The sequence below is a fragment of the Amblyomma americanum genome, chromosome 7, assembly GCF_052857255.1.
Source record: "Amblyomma americanum isolate KBUSLIRL-KWMA chromosome 7, ASM5285725v1, whole genome shotgun sequence".
NCBI classification, from domain to species: domain Eukaryota; kingdom Metazoa; phylum Arthropoda; class Arachnida; order Ixodida; family Ixodidae; genus Amblyomma; species Amblyomma americanum.
The window spans coordinates 137,685,386-137,704,325 of NC_135503.1; the positions used below are offsets into that span (position 1 = coordinate 137,685,386).

Sequence of the window (18,940 nt, forward strand, 5' to 3'; positions counted from 1 at the left end):
TCTTCTTTTTCATTGCAAGGTCCATTGGCGGCTCATGGTAATGCGCGAGTTGGTCGCAGCACCATAGCGTATATCAGGCGCAGGAAACACGCTTCGGTTGTACCTATACTGATTGGACGGTGCCACAACGCTGAGGAACATCTAGTCTAGAAGAGAGTGCTCGTGCCTGGGACGACAACGAAAAAATTACCCGAACAAATTACGGACGGCAGAGCATTAGTTACACCTTGCCTCTTCTTCTAAACACAATTCAATAGTTACAGTGTGCAGATAACGCTATTATTTTTATTACCTCACTGAAAGTGTGCATTTCTGTAAATATGTTTTCCACACTGCGTGTATGTTTTTTCTTCCTTGCCGCAATCGTATGTCACCTTTTCTACAGTATTTAGTTAAACATTATATGAAAGTGCCATTTCGCCCTGTTGTTTCTGTTAAAATTATATTTCATTGCATAGTCAACTCATACGCCGAAGTTACCAAGTTTTTGTAAGGGGCGCAGCCCCTCGTCAAGCCGTTAATAGGCTTTTTGGCTGCGCCCCTAGCATCCTTGTGATGTTGAAATAAAGATGACTTGACTTGACTTGACAATATATGGCGACTCCTTTTATTTTTCCTTCCTCCTATCATTTTTTCTTTTTCCTCCCAGCTCCTAATCCGTTTCAGTCCATGCCCATATACTTGAGGTCGAATCCACCGGTATTGCTCTCCCTCGTGCTTTTCTTTTGCTTTTTCGAATACAGGTGAATAGCAGCCTCTGCCTCCCGATTCCAGGCTGATCCCCAGTGTGGATACGTGCCATCTTTTGAAAGGCTAACAACTACGAGTCCCGCCGTCGGCTTCTCGAAGCCTACACCCCACGCGGTTCGTTGAGAAAAAGTTCAGCAATCGCTACAGTCCCGCATTCAGATGCCGAAAGAAGCCGTGCCCACGAATGATGGAGGCATGGCGCGATCACAGGTGAGCACGCATCGCACACGGTCGCGGAAGAACGGTTAAGAACGGTCGCACAATGCTTCGCGTGAATAGTGTTATTGGATGAATCTTCATAGTGTTAATAAGAAAGTTTAATTTGGAGTCTTTTAATGCTATGAAGTAACTCTTCTGAGGATATTTGTACGCGGACCAACGGGTATCAATAGGTGAAAATTCAGCTGTGCGATAAAGACTTTTCGTTTTGGCAGATGTGCGTCTGATATGCATACTATAATGGACGTTAGCGTTAGTAGTAATGCTGAAGCAAGGAGTTTGTTTTTCGATGCAAAAATTTCTGAGATAGTTTCCACAGTATGGTAATCAAAAACATCAAAGAGAAACAAAGGTAGGCAGTTCGTTATTTATCGCGTCAAAGTGAACTCGCTTATAATCTCGCAATATTTGGACTTCTTCAGATCTCTTTGGCACATGTTCAATATTGAAAAATGAGAGCATGTAATGATCGCTTTTGCCAGGAAGATTAACAGAAGATACGTAGTCAGAATGGCCACTGAGTATTAAGTCTAAAGTGCTACAGCAGTTATATGATATTATAGTGGGATGTAATGCTAACTGAGAGAATATAAGGCATAGGTTTAAAAATTATTTGGCCTCGGGAGTAAAGGCTGTCAATTTCATGGATTGTTAGAGAAATTAAAACGCCAACAAGAAATCATGGTTCGGACGGAAGACGTGTACGCACTATATTTATTGCGTTGTGAAGGTCACTTGAGAAAGTAGCTAGGAATGAATGTGCACGATGACAGACGGCCAGGATTATTTTTGATGCGCGATAATAACTGAAGCCCATATTATTTCCAAATCGCTATTAATAGGGATACACGAGGATGATATGTCTTTACATATAGCTTGTAGGACTTTCCCTCCACGGTGCAAGATTTTATCACAACAACAAATTGTGAAAGCTGATGCATTATGAAAACTTTCTGAGTAAAAAAAATTAGTGCAAAGCGGGAGGGTTTTTGTTAAACCGAAGATGTTAGCGGAATATATGCCAGATATGAAAGAGTGCCACGTTTTTTTAAGTTTGCTTACGTTGGCAGAAAGAACTCGTGCGATGTCGATGGAAATGAGCCAAGACCATAACCCTCGCCGTTTCCAAGGGTGTAACAGTCTTTTGACTCACGTGGGTATCGGTGCATTTCTCTTAATTCAACCTCGCGTATGCTATCAAATTTCGGGCAGTACACGTAGCTTTCCTTACTTAAAATTACCTTTATGTAATGTTCTAAAAAGGCAGAACCTGGATGACTTTGGCGTAATAAATAATTGTTTACGAGTCATGTGTGTAGCAATGATATCCTATATTTCTTCAGATGAAATTTAGACATTTCAGGATGATGTGGCGGGCATTTATGGGTATAATCCGCTAAAAAGTGCTTAAGCGGTGCAAGCGTTCGATCGTGTCTTTAGGAAGAGTGTCAGTGACAGATGCAAGAGGATATGTTTTTCTTCAGTATCTTTCTATGCTTGATCGCGTCAGGGAACCCATGAAAAATATGAAAAATCAAGTTATTGCGACGCGACCGTTTTTCAAATTCGTCCAAATATAATAGCAACTCGCCAATACAGCTATTTAGTGGCGCGACAGGTTGTTTTAAGGCATTTATTTCATGCTACAATTGGCCGATTGGCTTGGTCTTCTCTTCCAAGTCGACTAGTCGTTTTTGAAAATCTTCCATTTTTGTTTCAAATGCTTTCGCACCTTTCTTTAAGCTTTTTACGTCGGTGGCTAGTTCCGTTTGGTACTTTGAGCTTAGAAGTGAACGCGGATGAATATCTTTCAATAGCTTAAACAGAACACTCATTTTGCTCAGAAGGGTCTTCCGGCAAAGACTCAGTATGGAGCATGGGTTGAGAACGCGTACTGTGACTAGGGTCGGGATTGGATTTCACGTTCTCTGAGCGCAACAATACCATCGAAAAACATTCGCGCACAGTGTCGCAAAAAAAAAAAAAACCCGAGGGCACGGAAGCAGAAATCAACAACGATCTTTGGACCGTTTAGTAAAGAAGGAAAGCTGTTTCGGCGCTAAGGAAGGGTTCGTACTCGGGGCGGCTGTTACGCTGACTTGGTATTAGCAGGCGAGCAGGGCATGAGCAGCCGACATTCGCGGGAGATACCAAGGTGACGAAAAGAGCAAGCAAGGCCCGCATAAGACAAATGAGATTTTTAGGAGCCATGCTTTTAAACCTTTAGCTTCCTAGCAGCAGCTTGCGCTTGCTGGTTTTCCATCTTGAAGTCAACAGCGCAGAACGTAGACCGGCACACGGGATGAAGACATAACAAGCGCTTGCCGTGTGTTCGTCTCGTGTCCTCGGATGCGTTCTGCGCTGTTGACTTCACAATTTTCATACGCTACTGTGGTTGAGTGGCGGAGTGTGCTGGAAACCAAGGTAAGAACAATGGGTTTGGTTTGGTTTGGTTTATGGGGATTTAACGCCCCAAAGTCACTTAGGTTATGAGAAACGCCGTAGTGAAGGGCTCCAGAAATTTCCACCACCTGGCGTTCTTTAACGTGCACTGACATCGCACAATACGCGGGCCTCTAGAATTTCGCCTCCATTGAAATTCGACCGCCGCGGATGGGATCGAACCCGCGACAATGTGTTTTATGGATTGCTCTTTCTTATGTTGGTGTTTATTCTATGCGCGTTTGGGTTGTTTATTCACTGCGTACCGCTAATATTTTATGTTCTGCAAGGTTCGAAAAAGTCTTCCAGAAATTACTCTACGGGCTGTTTTCAAAGATCTGCGGACAGTGACAGCGATGGGTATATCTCCGGATGCAGGCTTTGGAAAATTTGTTTGGAAGGGCATTTAGAAGGGCTTTTTTTTTTCCTCGTTGGCGTTGCATGGTCCTCCTCGCTGCTCTAGCCCCTCCCGCTCCGCTTCCTTCGTCCTCCCCTTGAATTCTCTTTCGTCGTCTTATTTCAAAATTCTCTCCATTCGTCCGTCGGGAGCCCTCCGGCACGACGTCACGTGACACACTTTTCCCGCCTTCTTCTCCCTCTTTCGGTGGCGGTCAAGTGACACACTTTTCCCGCCTTTTTCGTCATGTGAGACACTTTTTTCGTCTTTTTCTTCTTTGGGCGGCTTCTAGTGCGCAGTAATAACATGGAAAAAAGTTTTGATCAGGCGCTTGTCTTGCCCTCTACAGGCAGCCTTGGGATTGTTTCGTGCAAAGGAAGCGATTGTGCACGTATTTAGAGTCACGACGTCCTCCTGCTTCCCTATATTTGACTGCAAATATTTCCTTCTATTCTGAAATCAACATGTTCAGCCGTGGAAACACGATCTAAACGTGCTCCGTCGCGTCCTTTCTTGTCAGCGCGTCGCGCTTTCGAGGCTTTCTATCACGTCATAACAGGCGTAAAACACGAGCTAATCGTGCTCCGTCGCGTTCTCTGCTGTATTATACACGCGCTTTCGCGGATTTTGCGTGCAAAGAATGCAATTGTGCACGTATGTCTGGTGATCGAGTCCATGTATTTCTAGCGGTCTGGCGGTATTGAAACAATGTGTGATGGAAGCTGCTTGGAGCGTCATTGGTACTTTGGACAAATAATTTATTTTCACGGAACCATTTGGTCATTTCTAGTACTGATGCAGAATTCCTGAAACCTACCAGTCAAGAAAAGTACAATAGCGCATCAGGCAGCACGTGCATCAAGCCTGGCACAAGGCAGCCGACTCGCTTCAATGTTACATTATCAGTCTGGACATCTACAATTATAATTATGTGCTCTGAGGCTTCTTCATGGAATACCGAGGAAGCAATAGTACCGTGGAAGTTGCACTGCGACATCGCTGCGGACGGCGATCATCAACGTCTAATTGGTCCAAAGTCGTCTTCCCCACTCCTTTGCGTCGTCCAGCAAGTTTTGTCAGATACGTTCGACTCGAGTGCTAAGACTAAGACTTCCAAAGTATAGTCATTCTTCCAAGTAGTTTTTCGCTGTGAAACTCTTTAATAGGAAGCTCTTCCAATCAATATTTAACTAGGCTCTCCAAGGCAAATACGGTTACGTGCGATCACAGGTGAGCACGCATCGCACACGCGGACGATGATGGCAGCGCCACCCTCCGCCAAGTGCGGTTGGAGACACGTATGAGCCAGCCCCGCGGCTAGGTATACGGTTTATGGATTAGGCCAAAGTGATATATGTCATTACAAAGAGCTTGCTTTGATTGGTGAGTGCCAGCGCGAATAGACACACTGTATTCCTCAAGACATGCAGTGCTTCATATTTGTGTGTTTACGCCTATTAAAATATTGTTATTTATTTTGAACATTCTGCTAGCCTATTTCCAGGTTGATGTGTTACAATGTTCTAGAGATGCCAAAAAAAATCCATCCAAAGCGAGTTCACACAACTGGAATGCAAACATGGCGAAATAAATACTCACCTGTGGAAAACACATTGTGTAAAATGACATAATACAATATGTGTATGGGAAATGGGAAAGTGGCAGTGTAAAACGGTTCAAGTGAACACTTGTGACATGTTAAAAAAAAAACGCTCAGTGATTCATAATTAACAATATTCTGCACAGAGTTACTATTGTATGTGACCCATCCTATCAATTAATTATGGGGAATGAATGTGCGAACGCTGCTGTTCGAGCTTTACTCTGCCAAGCACACCACGTGGTTGACCACAGCTCTACAAATCATCTACTCAACTACAATTATATTCTTCACCTCACATGCTTTGAAGAAATTTAGATCCACCCCATGCAGGAAGTAAATGAAGAAATCTACATTAGACCCAGGCGCTTAAAGATATATTCAATGTAGAAGCCAAAACATTTCACCAGGACGTATCCAGAATTTTACAAATCAGAATGCAAATACTGCAGAGAGGAGCAAAGGTCAAGCGTAGACAGTTTTCTAATGACGTTCATGTCCCATGCTTGGCCTTAGCGGACCTCAAACACGTTCACGGCAGAGCGTCGCAGTTTTGCAATAACTTTCATGTGCTATGCCTTGCCGTGAATGTTTTTCAGGCCCGCAAATATATTATTTTACCTGATTTTTGAGTTCTTATATACACTTGTTTTCTGTTGTTTCCATCCTGTCATACTTTTTTTCTGCTTCATAAACGTCACAGCACGCTTTCATCCTCTCAGCATTGTTTTTATTTTAATTGACTGATTTTTTTCGTTCGGCCATCTACATTGGCACACGTTGTTTTATATTCGCATTCGCCTTTAGTCAGCTTGATTTTTTCTTTCCATCCTTCTTAATTTTTGCTTTGAGGTGAAGCTCCTGTCAACATGCTTTAAAATTGTTGTATTGTTTATCCTGGCCTTCCCCAATAAAATGAAATTGTTTGCGTTTGTGTTTTTGTTCATCCAAGAAAATGAATTCGTACAATGTGTGTTCAAGGTAGTTGAGTGCTTTGGTTCCTCGGTTGTACAGCATGTGCTTTCGCTTGTGAATAAATAGAAGTTTCCGTCCATGGTGTAGATTTCGATGCTATATCTCATGTCCTTATCCTGATCGCATAGTCCTACCGTTTATCAGGCAGTAACGCTTGTGAAAATATCATAACCTGCGCCTTTGTTCGCAACACTCTGAACACTGGCAGAGGCTGTAATTGAGAAAAGTTTCATTGCTCCCATAGCCCACGAGGAGAGGGGAAAGCACGACGCAGGCCAGCATTGCTGCATACTTTTGAAGCAAGAGGTTTACTTTCGCATCAAAAAGGAAGCTCTATTGCTTTGTGCTGGTACCACAGGGGTCGCCTACGTCTTGATCGTGCCATTTTCCACGGCGGCAGAGCCGTTCTCTAGGTGACGGTTGATCCAGTCCATGTACTGAGAGACGTCGGTGTAGAAAGAGTGCTTGTCTTCTCTGCAGCTCTTTCTTCCCCAGCTAACAATTCCAACCTGCGATACAGAATGGTATTTGGGACAAAAATTGATATATGAGTGAATTATTATTTTCTAGCACAATCATGCAGAAGAGAACGCTTCGATTAGAAGATACACAATAATTGGTTAGCATTCCAGCGTACGTCTCGAGTACAGTATTTAGCAACCAGATCATTCTGCTTTTTGCTTCGAACCGTAGGCTCCCATCCTGAAATAAGTACCATCAGTTCTCGTTCGAGCAGCCACTGCCCAGTATTTTTCCATTTACAACGACACTCTGGAGCCTAAGGCTAGAAAGGATACCCTGTACACTCCATGAGCACTGTACATAATAAAACAATACTCTGCAGCAGCGTGCGAACGCTTGAGCAGTTGAAGAGCGAATACGAGAATTCTTCGCGGTCCATTAGCACATCAGGCAGCATAAGCAACATTCGCCTGCAATGGACAAACTCCAACATAATCAACATCATCACCAGCCTGACTACACACACTGCAAGGCATATCCCATATCTCTCTAACTGACCCTGTCCTGTGCCAGCTGCGACCATTCTATACCCTTTAACTTGTTAATCTCAACCGGCCACCTTACTTTCTGCCGTCCACTGCTACGCTTGCCTTCTCATGGAATCCATTGCGTTATTCTACAAGACCATCGGTTATCGTGCCTTCGAATTACATACCTTGCTCACGCCCATTTCTTTCTCTAGATTTTGACTTAGATGTCATAACCAGCGCTCATTCCCTGACCCACTCTACCCTCTTCCTCTCTCTTAAAGTTACACTTATCATTTTCCTTTCCCTACCTCGCTGCATGATTCTCAATTTAATTTGAACTCTTTTCGTTATCCTCTATGGATCTGCCCATAGGTGGGGTATCGGTAAGATGCAGCTGTTATATACTTTTCTCTTGAAGGATAACAATACACTGCCACTCACGTTCTGATTGAACCTGCCAAACGCGCTATGACGCATTGTTATTTTTTTTTAGTTATTCGTTCTCGTGATTCGGATCTGCAGTCACTACCTGCACTAAGGAAGCGTTTTTCTTTGCCACTTCTACCACCTCGCTACCAACCGAAAACTGCTGTTGCCTTCCGTGAGTGTACAGAATTAGTTTGATTTTCTACATATTAATTTTCAGACCCACCGTTTTCCTGTGCCTGTGAAATTTATTGATGTTTTTATTTGCTGGGTGACTTAGCAAGGCCACGTGACCAGATAATCGCAGACTGTTACCAATCGAGGGCTCTGAATGCCTAGTGTAAACAGACGGTCGTTAGCTTTGGCACGACCGTCTCTCCCTGCCGGACACCCTTCCTTATTGGAATTTTATTGCTGACTTTATGGAGGACTGTTATAGCTGTGCCGCGGTAGAGATATTTTGCAGTATGTAAAAATACGGCTATTCTGCAACCTGATTACGCGTTGCCTGCCTCACTGTTGAGGTTTAGACTAAGTCAAATGCTGGCTCGTAATTTATCAGGGCTATATATAAAGGGATTGTTATATTCTGCACAGTTCTCAATCCCCTGATTGATAGTGTGAATTTGTTCTATCTCTTGTTATCCTTTATGAAAGCCTTTCTGATCATTTGGTTGATTGAAGTCTAAGGTTGTCCGGACCCTATTGGCGACTACCTGAGTAAATACCCTAATGAAAAAGGACAGTAAGCTGATCTGTCTAGAGTTTTTTAAGTCGTTAACATATCTTTTCTTATGGATGAAGATTATGTTAGCTTTCTTCTAAGCATCTGAATCACTCGAGGTTGCACGTCATTGCGTGTATATAGAGTGGGAAATTTTTCTAGCAGAGTCTCCCCGCCGTCCATCAACAGAGCTGTGTTACCTGATGCTCACTAGCTGCTTTTCCCATTTGTTTTGCTACCAACGCTGTCTTTACTTCCTATTTCGTTACTGGCTGAATGTCCTATTGCTCTGTGGTACAGCCTATCTCATTTACATCCTGATTATATTGGCCACTGCATACATTTGTTGAGAACTTTTCGGCGACTCTTATTTACGCAGATCGATAGACGAAAAATAGCTGGCACCATAAAGGCATTCGAGGTCTTCACCAGTTGTCGGATGACGATAAGCGTCGTTTTTTGTTATCTGATTAAAATCGCGATAGTCGACACACATCACGAAGGTAAAACACCAAGGTAATAGGTCGGGCCAGAAACAGGCGGGAACGCGAAATTATCGAAGCTTTCGCTATGCATGTTGCTCCAAATAAGCAATGCGTCAGCTCCCCTTCGCTGATGTTAGGGAGAACTAAATTAAACTACCTCAAGAATAGTAATCTTCGGCTGTTGTAAAGGCACGTGTTGATTGTTTTTATTTTTTATATATATTTTTCCCTTCATATCGCTATCGTCAGCGCCGCGCGCTTTTCCCTCTTCTGTGTATGATTTGACGTTAATATGTGCATATAGTCATGTTTCTTCAGATAATAAACAATTGTTATCCTGTCCTGTGTCCTGCGCTTTGTCCTGTGTGTTCGTCCCTTTCAGTATTTTGATTGTGCTCACCAATACCTTCAAGGATGGATTCCCAACTAGCCCCAGTTGTAGCTCTTTTGGCCTCATAATGTTGTTCGCCAGCATCTTGTCCACCTGTGTACAGGGCTGTCATCAGCCATATGGATGCGATGGGTCACGGCAGTAGATTGGCCGAGAGCATGATTCCCGAAATCAAAGCCGTCACAGTAAGAAACTAAAAACACGAAAGCGCGAATAGGGCGCTTGTATGCTAAGGTGCAAATCCGCCGCATTCATTGCAGAAGTAGAAGCAGGACATGAAATGGCTGAGCAGGAATTTTCATTGGAGACTAAACAGAGGCTCAGCTGTGAGAGCAGAAACGGTGCATTTGGTCAAAGGAAACAGTTCAGCGAGTTTGATGCCGCAGGGTAAATGGTCGAAAGGCTGAAGTTCCGTTGAAAGGGTGAAGTTCCGTTGAGGTCAGGAGGATGGTGAAAGCTGACGTTACGCTGAAGGACAATGTCCTTGTATGTGTAAACGACGTAGGCACCATCAAGAACAGAGAAAACGCGGACATTGCAACATAGACTGCAGCGTCGCGCGGCAGGCGAGTAAATTCAGCGGCACGTAAGCGGCGCGGCTTCGTATCGGCGCTCTCCGAGGCGAGCGGCAGGCACAAACGATGAAGCATAGTGGAGTAATCAATTAGTGCCACGTGGTCGTTGAAATGTCGATTTTGAGGATCACATCATGGGGCCAGCGGTCGAGGACAGTGAACAGGACAGGTGTAGTACGACTGGCAATGTAAACACGCTCAGTGCACTTTCCAACGACTGCAGCAGCACTTCCGTCAGCGACACGAACGGCTGAGGAAATGGCGGGCGTGCGTCACAACCTTCTTAAGGCGATGGCGAAAAGAGAAGCTCAGGACAGAAACTTGGGCGCCGGTGGCGCTTAGAGCGGTAACCGATGCAGCATCCACGCAGAGATCGAGAAGGTTGTGGCAAGGAGCAATGATGATGAGAGGATTTTCGGGCAGGGTTGTCAATGCAGCGTCACCTCCGGGCGTTGCATTGGTTAGTCTTCCGAGTGCGAGCCAGGAATGAGAGCAGTGGACGACCGTTAAAGTTGCGACGAACGGGAGCGGCGGGCCTGAGGTGAAGGCGAGTTGCAGAACCTGCGCGAGCTCGAAGTGTGGAGGGCGTATGAGAACTCCGCACGGGAAGAGCTCAACACGGGAACTCAGCCCGCTGTCCGTGATGGCACGACGATCATAACTAGAGCTAGGATGAGGTGGCGGAAAACAACGGCAGCGGCTGTGGCAAGAAATGCGGCCGACACGCGAATAAATTAGCACATTGGCTGGTTGTCTGAGGTGTCCGAATTCACAAGTTTACGTAGCGGTAGCGCGGCAAGGTGGTCCGAGTCAGTGAAGCAGCAGCAACCAGCGGAGCGGTGGTGGCGAACAGGGCGGCGCAGAGGGCAGGCGAGATATGAGGCGCCTGTTCGCGGGTTCCTGGCGAATGACGGCGTGGATCGAGCATTCCTAGCGTCGGCCGGCTGAGAGGCGAAGGCGGTGGGAGTCATAGCCTTCAGCTCTCTGCGTACAGTCTGGGTCAGATTGACAGGATGGGAAAACTGCTGCAGCATTGGCATGTCCTCGCACGAGGATGTCGCCGCCGTGTTCGGAAGGTGGTCGAAACTGGGAGCAATGGGGCAATATTTAGCTTGCTCAAACTGCCGACAGACCTGGAGGACGGAGTCGTCAGATGAGCAGTCTTCGCAGAGAAGATGAAATGCGTCATCAGCGATCCCCTTTAGGAAGCAGCCCACCTTGTCGGTCTCTTACATGGCGCTGTAAATATTACGGGACAGATTTCGGGCGCCCTGTATGTAGCTTAGGCATGACTAGGTGGACGACTGAGCTCGAGCAGCAAGGCCCTTTTAGCGCCGAGCTTGCGTATAATGGGCTTGCTAAAAGTCTCGGAGTTTCTGTTTACAGGTGTCCGAAGAGGAAAGACGTTCCTCATGCGTCTCGAACCAGGCGCGTGACGTGCCCGCCAAGTAGAAGATCACTTTAGCAAGCATGAGGGTCGCGTTCCAGTGGTTGTGCGTACTTACGCGCTTGTACATGGCGAGCCAGACTTCGACATCTGCGTCATCGGCGTCACTGTCGCGAGGCTGCGCCACGACATTGGAGCGCGCTGGTGTTGTAGCTGCGGCCGGAGGTGCGACTGATGGCATAGGGATGGATCCAAGCTCGCGCCCGCGGCGAAGGTTCAGAGCGTGGTTCGGGTGCAGCACGTAGCACCTCCACCAAATATTACGCGAGTTGGCACAGCAGCAGGCGCGACAGACCGAAGCCAGGGAGCACACAAAAATCAGGTCACCCTAGCACTAGGTGCCACGTCCTCATCGTCGTCAACATTACGGCGGCAGAACGACGTCCTCTAGATCTTTTAGTAAACCTCCGTTGTTTAGAGCATGATAGATTCTATCCATAATAAACTTCTTTACGTCATTTACCTTGAGCTTATTGATTATCTTTTATATCTCTGTCGGTTCTAGTCTGTCTCTGTCTGGTTAGAGGCTTTCATTCTTTGGCGTTTCTTAATGAGGTCACTCGTCTCCTGAGAGACCTCGCCTATGTCATGTCGAACCATCCTACCGTCTACCTCTGCTCTGCACTCCACAAAAATAGCTGTGAGATTACCGTTCACAGCTTGAATATTAAGGTCGTCGTCCTGCGTCGTCCGCTGACAGGCAGACAGAAAAACTTTATTCAGCAAGTGAGTTTTAGACCCAGCTGGGTCCCTGGGCCACTGCGCGGTCCCGCACTGCATCAAGTAGGTCATGCCGGGACATGACGTCGGCAGCCCGAGGCACCGCAGCAAGCTGCGATGTCGGGTCTGCAGACATAAGCAGGACCTCCCAGTCCTCCCAGCTCGAGATGGCGTGCTGTCCCCGCGGGGGAGGGTCAGCAGGGCAGCCGAAAAGGATATGGGAGAGTGTGGCGCGGGGGTCACCACATAGGGAGCATGCAGGGAATGTGCCGCAATAGTGGGATAAAAGCTGAGGGGATGACAGAGAGCGGGTCTGGAGGCGTCTGAAGAGGATCTGTTGGGAGTGTGTAAGAGAGGGGTGGGGAGGAGGGTAAGTCCGACGGTCCAAACGGGGTATTTGCGTGAGCTCCGCAAAGGTGTGCGCCCGCTCCCTCGAGAATCCTGGATCGAGACTGTCCTGAGCCCGGCAAATCAGACCTCGGGCCAATTTACCGGCAGCCTCGTTTCCAGGGTTCCCAGAGTGAGCCGGCACCCATTGAAGCTCTACCTTGCGCGGTAAATTTCGGGTAGGGGTGTTCAACAATTGCCAGGCAGGGGCGTGAATCCTGCCCCTGGTAAAGTTGGACTGAGCCGTTTTGGAGTCGCTGAAGATGTATTGGGCGTCCGAATGTGCAAGGGCTAGGGCGATGGCGGTCTCCTCTGCCTCCTCAGGCGTAGAGCCCGAGGGAAGACGGTGTGTTAGGGGGTGAGGTAGGGTTGGATTGTAGGCAACTGCTACCGCTTCATGCGCTGTACATGCGGCATCTACCCAAACGGCATCGTGGGCTCGCCCATAGTACTTATGGAGGGCATTAGCGCGAGCTACGCGGCGAGGGATGTGATATTGGGGATGGACGTTTCGAGAAAGGGGTTTCACAACGAGAGGTGTATGGATGTGTCGAGGGTTGGGTATAAGGGTTGACTGGTTAGCGGGTATGTTGATGCGAAGGGAGGAGAGTATATGGCGGCCAGTGGCGCTCGTGGCAAGTCTAAGGTACTGTGTCTGAAGGTGTGCGTCAACTAGTTCCTGAATGGTGTTATGCATGCCTAGTGCAAGAAGTTTGGCTGTGCTAGTGCTACGAGGTAGGTTTAGGGCTGCCTTAGTCGCAAGGCGGATCATTGCGTTCACGCGTTCGGTTTCCGTGCGGTTCAATTTGAGATATGGGGTTGCGTGTAGAATGCGGCTAAGCGTAAATGCGTGCACTACTTTCATGTTGTCCGCTTCGTCTAAACCCTTGTTAAGGGAGGACACTCGGCGTAGAAGGTGCAACACGGATTGCGTGGAGGCCTTGAGCCTTTTAAGGGTATGTTCATTTCGTCCAGAATCCTGCAAGTGGAGGCCAAGGATGCGGAGGGCGGGTGTGATGGGGATAGGGGATCCTTTTAAATTTATTTGGATGGGCGAGTTAGCGCTAGATTTTGGCCTAATTAGGAAGAGCGCGGACTTAGATGGGGAAAATTCGAGCCCGATGGATGACGCGTGAGAGGAGATGGTGTCTGCTGCTAACTGAAGAGTTTCCTCAATTTCCCCATCAGAGCCATGAGTGGTCCATGTGGTAATATCATCAGCGTACAGGGTATGCTTTAGGTGTGGGATTAGAGCCAGGCTGACTCGCTAGTCGGCTTCCGCTTCATTTGTTTCTTCCTTTCCCTCTTGAAGTCTAGCTTAATTTCGAGAGTTTACCTTGATGTAGTAGCTACAATGCACTGTTCCGAGGACATCCACATCCAGCACGATGCCAGGGTGAGCGCATAGTAGGACGTCTATTTCGCTTTTAATCTCCGCATCATCATCATCATCATCATTTACTGACCCTTAAAGACCCCTGGTTGGGGGGCATTACATAAGAGGAAGGGGAAGCGTTAGACCGCAAGAATACAACAGGTCACGATCAGTGTCATATGCACGTACTGAGGATAGAAAAGGAAAATGTACATAAACCCATCATATAGAGTGGCCAAAGATTTATAAAATGGCAATAAGGATAAAACGCAAAGGCAAGAACAATCAGCACCAGGTTTTTAAGTATAACAGCAGCAATTGGTAGAACTTATATAGATCGCATTCGATTACAATGCATTCGGGTACCGATTGCTGCATTCATTACCAGAATTCTGTATTCTGCATTCTTCAATGGCAACAGGCAGAAGTGACAAGCAGTGCTTTCACGTTTGCGTAAGAAGTTATTCGTGATCCATAAATTAATTCTGTCCGCGAATTTTGCTGACTCCCCACTGTGATTCCTAGAGTAGATGCTATTGTCGCCTACTTCCTGGTCTCCAGCCTGCTTCTTTCCTACCTTCACATTGAAGTCACCCATCAGTACAGTTTACTGTGTGTTTACGTCGCTCATTGCCGATTTTACGTCATCATAGAAGCTTTCGACGAGCTGGTCATCATGGCTGGATGTAGGCGCGTAAGCTTGTGCCACTTTTAATTTGTACCCTTCTCAATCATAATTACGAAAACTGCCACCTTCTCGCTGATACTACAGAATTCCTCTATGTTGCCAGATATATCGCGATTGATCAGGAATCCCACTCCTAGTTTTCCTCTGTCTGCTAATCCACGGTTGTGTAGTGCGTGCTTACCTCTTAGCACTATATACGCCTCATCTGTACTCCTAACCTCACTATGGATAATGGCAACCCATTTGGTAACCGCTAGTTCCTCGAATAGCACTGCTAGACTTGCCTCACTGTATAAGGTTCTAGCTATAGCACTGCATGGGCCACATTCTAAGGCCCGTGCCCAAGCCGAACCCGACACTGAAAGTCCGAGCCCAGCGCATGCCCATGGCATCAATCCCGGACCCGGCTCGGGCCCGCTACATTACCACTTTACTGAGTGCGGGCCCGTCCCGCCAGGCTGGATGTCAAGCCCGGCCCAGCCCGGGCCCGAGCCCATTCCCGCAGCAGCTGAAGTGGTAAATTGTTAACTGAGTGGAAATAGTAGAGAGATTTAGCGTAACCGCACAGCCATTCAGTAAATACGGGAACGCGCTTACGTTGTTACCATTGCCTGGCTTGCTTAGCCACATTTGCCGTGCGGTAGCAGTTGCCGTAGCGGCCGTGTTTACCGTACGGTGGTGCTCAACCTCCCTAGTCTCATGCTGCGCGAGTAAAGAAGTGGCTGGCAAAGGCGTTCTTATTTTAAGTAACACTGAAAAAAGTTGGCTTGACAAATCCAAAAACAGAACATAACGCCGAGTCGCCCGCTTGGGTTTTTGAACAGTGGTCTTGTCTCTGAAGAGACCCCAACTTCCTAGAGTGAAATGAAAAAGATTGCATAACGCGCAATAAAATTTGCGTTACATCTACGTTTTTAAGATTACTTTTTAACTGCCCACGATGTCTAAATATTAAAACATGATCAAAGCCGTACCATTGAGATTTATTATTAATAATTAGCATTATTTCGTGGATTAAACTAAGGATTCAATGGGCGCGTTTCTATGGTGACGAAAATATAAGTCTGTTTATTGGCTAATACTTGCTTGTAGACCTAATGTGCTCTAAACCAATAAGCTCTTCTTTATGGCGTGTCTCGTAGTATAGACAGGTGGTTTTGGGAGACAAAGGCAGACAAAGATGATCTTGGAACAGACAGCTGCCCGTCGATAGCCGAACCCTTTTCCAGTGTTTTCCATAAGATTTCAATTGTCAAGCCTGAGCGGCAACACAAAATGAGCAGATGGGGAGCGCCTTCTGACAACTCTTTCGGCGTAACAAGCCAGCGGTGCCGTGCACTTTTGGTAGGCAAGCCCACTCGTGCAATGAGCCAAGAGTCAGTTGGTAGAAAGCTCCAATGAGAACTCCGCTTAGTGGACTTTGCAGATTCATTCATTCGTTCATTCATTTTAGACAAAAACAGGTAAGGCGTAAATGCATTAGCACATTAAATTTTTACATCCGCTCTGGAGCTAGAGCAGAAACAAAAGGCGTATATAAACGCCTGACGATGCTTCGGAACCTATACTGCACAGAGAGCTTCAGAAAGCGGTGCGACGATCGAAAATATACAACAATGATGGGCCAAATTAAGACGCAAAAACGGTTAAATGGTATGGTTAGGCAGAGTAGTAAACGATGTCATACACGCACTAACAAGGGGATCTGGCGCCACCATGCGTGCCAGAAGCTGACATGCCGTATTTCTGCAGGTGATGCAGATTGTGGCTGCTTACCATGGTAACATCGACTCAACGGGTTCCTTACCTGACGACACCATTCACAAGGACTACACCTGCCCAGCCCTCATCTGCACTACTCGGGCTTTTTAAGCCACCAATGAATAGGACAGCCCTGCCGTCGGTCGATTTCCTTGCCTGCTGGCAACCGTGATCACACTCGGACGGAAGGGTCGATGTGCAGCCCCCCCCCCCCCCCTCCAGCGAGCCATTTCGGGATCTGGCGCCACCATGCGTGTCAGAAGCTGACTTGCCGTATTTCTGCAGGTGATGCAGATTGTGGCTGCTTACCATGGTAACATCGACTCAACGGGTTCCTTACCTGACGACACCATTCACAAGGACTACACCTGCCCAGCCCTCATCTGCACTACTCGGGCTTTTTAAGCCACCAATGAATAGGACAGCCCTGCCGTCGGTCGATTTCCTTGCCTGCTGGCAACCGTGATCACACTCGGACGGAAGGGTCGATGTGCAGCCCCCCCCCCCCCCCCCCCCTCCAGCGAGCCATTTCGGGATCTGGCGCCACCATGCGTGCCAGAAGCTGACGTGCCGTATTTCTGCAGGTGATGCAGATTGTGGCTGCTTACCATGGTAACATCGACTCAACGGGTTCCTTACCTGACGACACCATTCACAAGGACTACACCTGCCCAGCCCTCATCTGCACTACTCGGGCTTTTTAAGCCACCAATGAATAGGACAGCCCTGCCGTCGGTCGATTTCCTTGCCTGCTGGCAACCGTGATCACACTCGGACGGAAGGGTCGAAGTGCAGCCCCCCCCCCCCCCCCCTCCAGCGAGCCATTTCGGGATCTGGCGCCACCATGCGTGTCAGAAGCTTACGTCCCGTATTTCTGCAGGTGATGCAGATCGTGACTGCTTGCCATGGCAACATCGACTCAACGTGTTCCTTTCTAGTGCTAACTCTTTGTAAACTGCCACACATGTGCTACCAAACAATGACAATTTAAAAATACCAACCATACCAACCAACCATACCGTAACCAAGTATCGAAGTAGGCTATTACTGAAGTCTTGGCCAAATCAAAGCCCTCCAAACAATGGAATCCCCACAAGGGGCGGCCTCAAGCTTGTGTATACGCAGGAAGATCGCAGTGGATGTCGCAGAAATAGAGACACCAGCGGCCATCCGCACACAGCCCGCCACCGGTTACTCACAGCCGCAGACACCAATGCGAATGGCCACACCCCTCTGGCACCCCTCACAACGTCGCGCTCCTTCTTTCCTGCCCGTCATGTAATCAACAATGCCAGCCAACAGCACCCTGTCACCTCTAAAGGACTGATCCGGACTGATAAAAAAGTTTGGATTGTAGATTTATCACAGGTTAGTATAGGTTATAAAACCTAAGCAGAGAAACAATGCTGTGCAAATGAATACTTATACCTTTTCTTGCTAGCATTCATCTCAGACATCTAGGATAATATGTGTGTAAAATAATCAAACCGCCCAGCTTTCCGGCAGTAAGTAGTGTGTCACGGCAATTTCAACATTTGTGTAAATTTCTACACACTTGTGACCAGATGAGCACTACAAAGAAAAATTGTCAATTTGTTTCAGGCCACGGGTATGTGTTGGTAAGAAAAGCGGGCAGGTAAGTGATGGGTCAGTTGCGTCTTGTTCCAGACAAGAAGCGAAGAAATGAATCTGAATCCCTAATTGCTGTCAGACACGCAATCTGCATTCGTAATGATCACGCAGATATTTTTTGGAATTCTGGTAAAGACTGAACATATCTTGCTTGAGCTACTTCAAGTTGTTCTCTATATACCAAAATGGCCCTTTTCAATCCTACGCAGACACAATCTAGCTCCGATGTGATAAATGGTATGTAGCAAACTAATTCCATCTTCAGTGGAGGCGCTGATCGTATCACCTATGCCTGGGAGTTAGAGGCGCACTGTGTCTGTAGCAGTGGTACCTGAAGACACCACCCAACACACCATATCCATGCGAACTGCGGCCTTCTATTCCGACTATGTCCACTAGTACGATACCGCCATCTTAGACTCGGCTGACTGCTTTCGCGTGGAACACTCGCATAGCCCACGAGCCCATGAGCACTAATACGACATTACTTAATGAAATGTTAATCACGAACATCTTCTATCTCACTACTCACCTGCGGCATCGAAAGCACTAGAAATTTTTCTGTATATGGCTTGCTCTCAAAGCCGGTTTCATTAAGCATTTGGTCGTCCTGCTATTAGGCTCCTCCAAGCTGAGAAAGGGACAAGCAGACAACCTGTACAGGCGGGAGTGAACGCTATCGGCTATACTGAATATGTGGCAAATATAGATTGGTGGTGTATGTTGTAACGACTGACGGGAATGTGTTGGCATCTGCTGCAGGTGGGTCAGGCAGCGAATGCGCTTCGAGGACCCGCATACCTGCGGTTCATCTGTTGTCACTTCGTAGTCTCGTGTGGTGGCGAAAAGTGTTAAAGGTTTTCGCTACTCCCACCTTGAAGAATTGTGTTTAGATATACCATGTGTAGCTGTTACATAATTACACGTTTTTCGTCAATGCCGTAACGTTTCCTG

General features: G+C 47.1%; 1 protein-coding gene across 4 annotated transcripts in view; it reads right to left on the reverse strand.

The window, feature by feature from the left end:
- Positions 1-6,664: 6,664 nt before the first annotated feature.
- LOC144096606 (complement factor B-like) overlaps positions 6,665-18,940 on the reverse strand; it is a 227,044-nt gene continuing 214,768 nt past the window's right edge. For all 4 annotated transcript variants that reach the window (XM_077629415.1, XM_077629413.1, XM_077629416.1 and 1 more), the window contains one exon: positions 6,665-6,892. In XM_077629415.1, the coding sequence (XP_077485541.1) occupies positions 6,749-6,892 (144 nt within the window). In that variant the 3' untranslated portion in view covers positions 6,665-6,748. The remainder of the gene's footprint in view (positions 6,893-18,940) is intronic.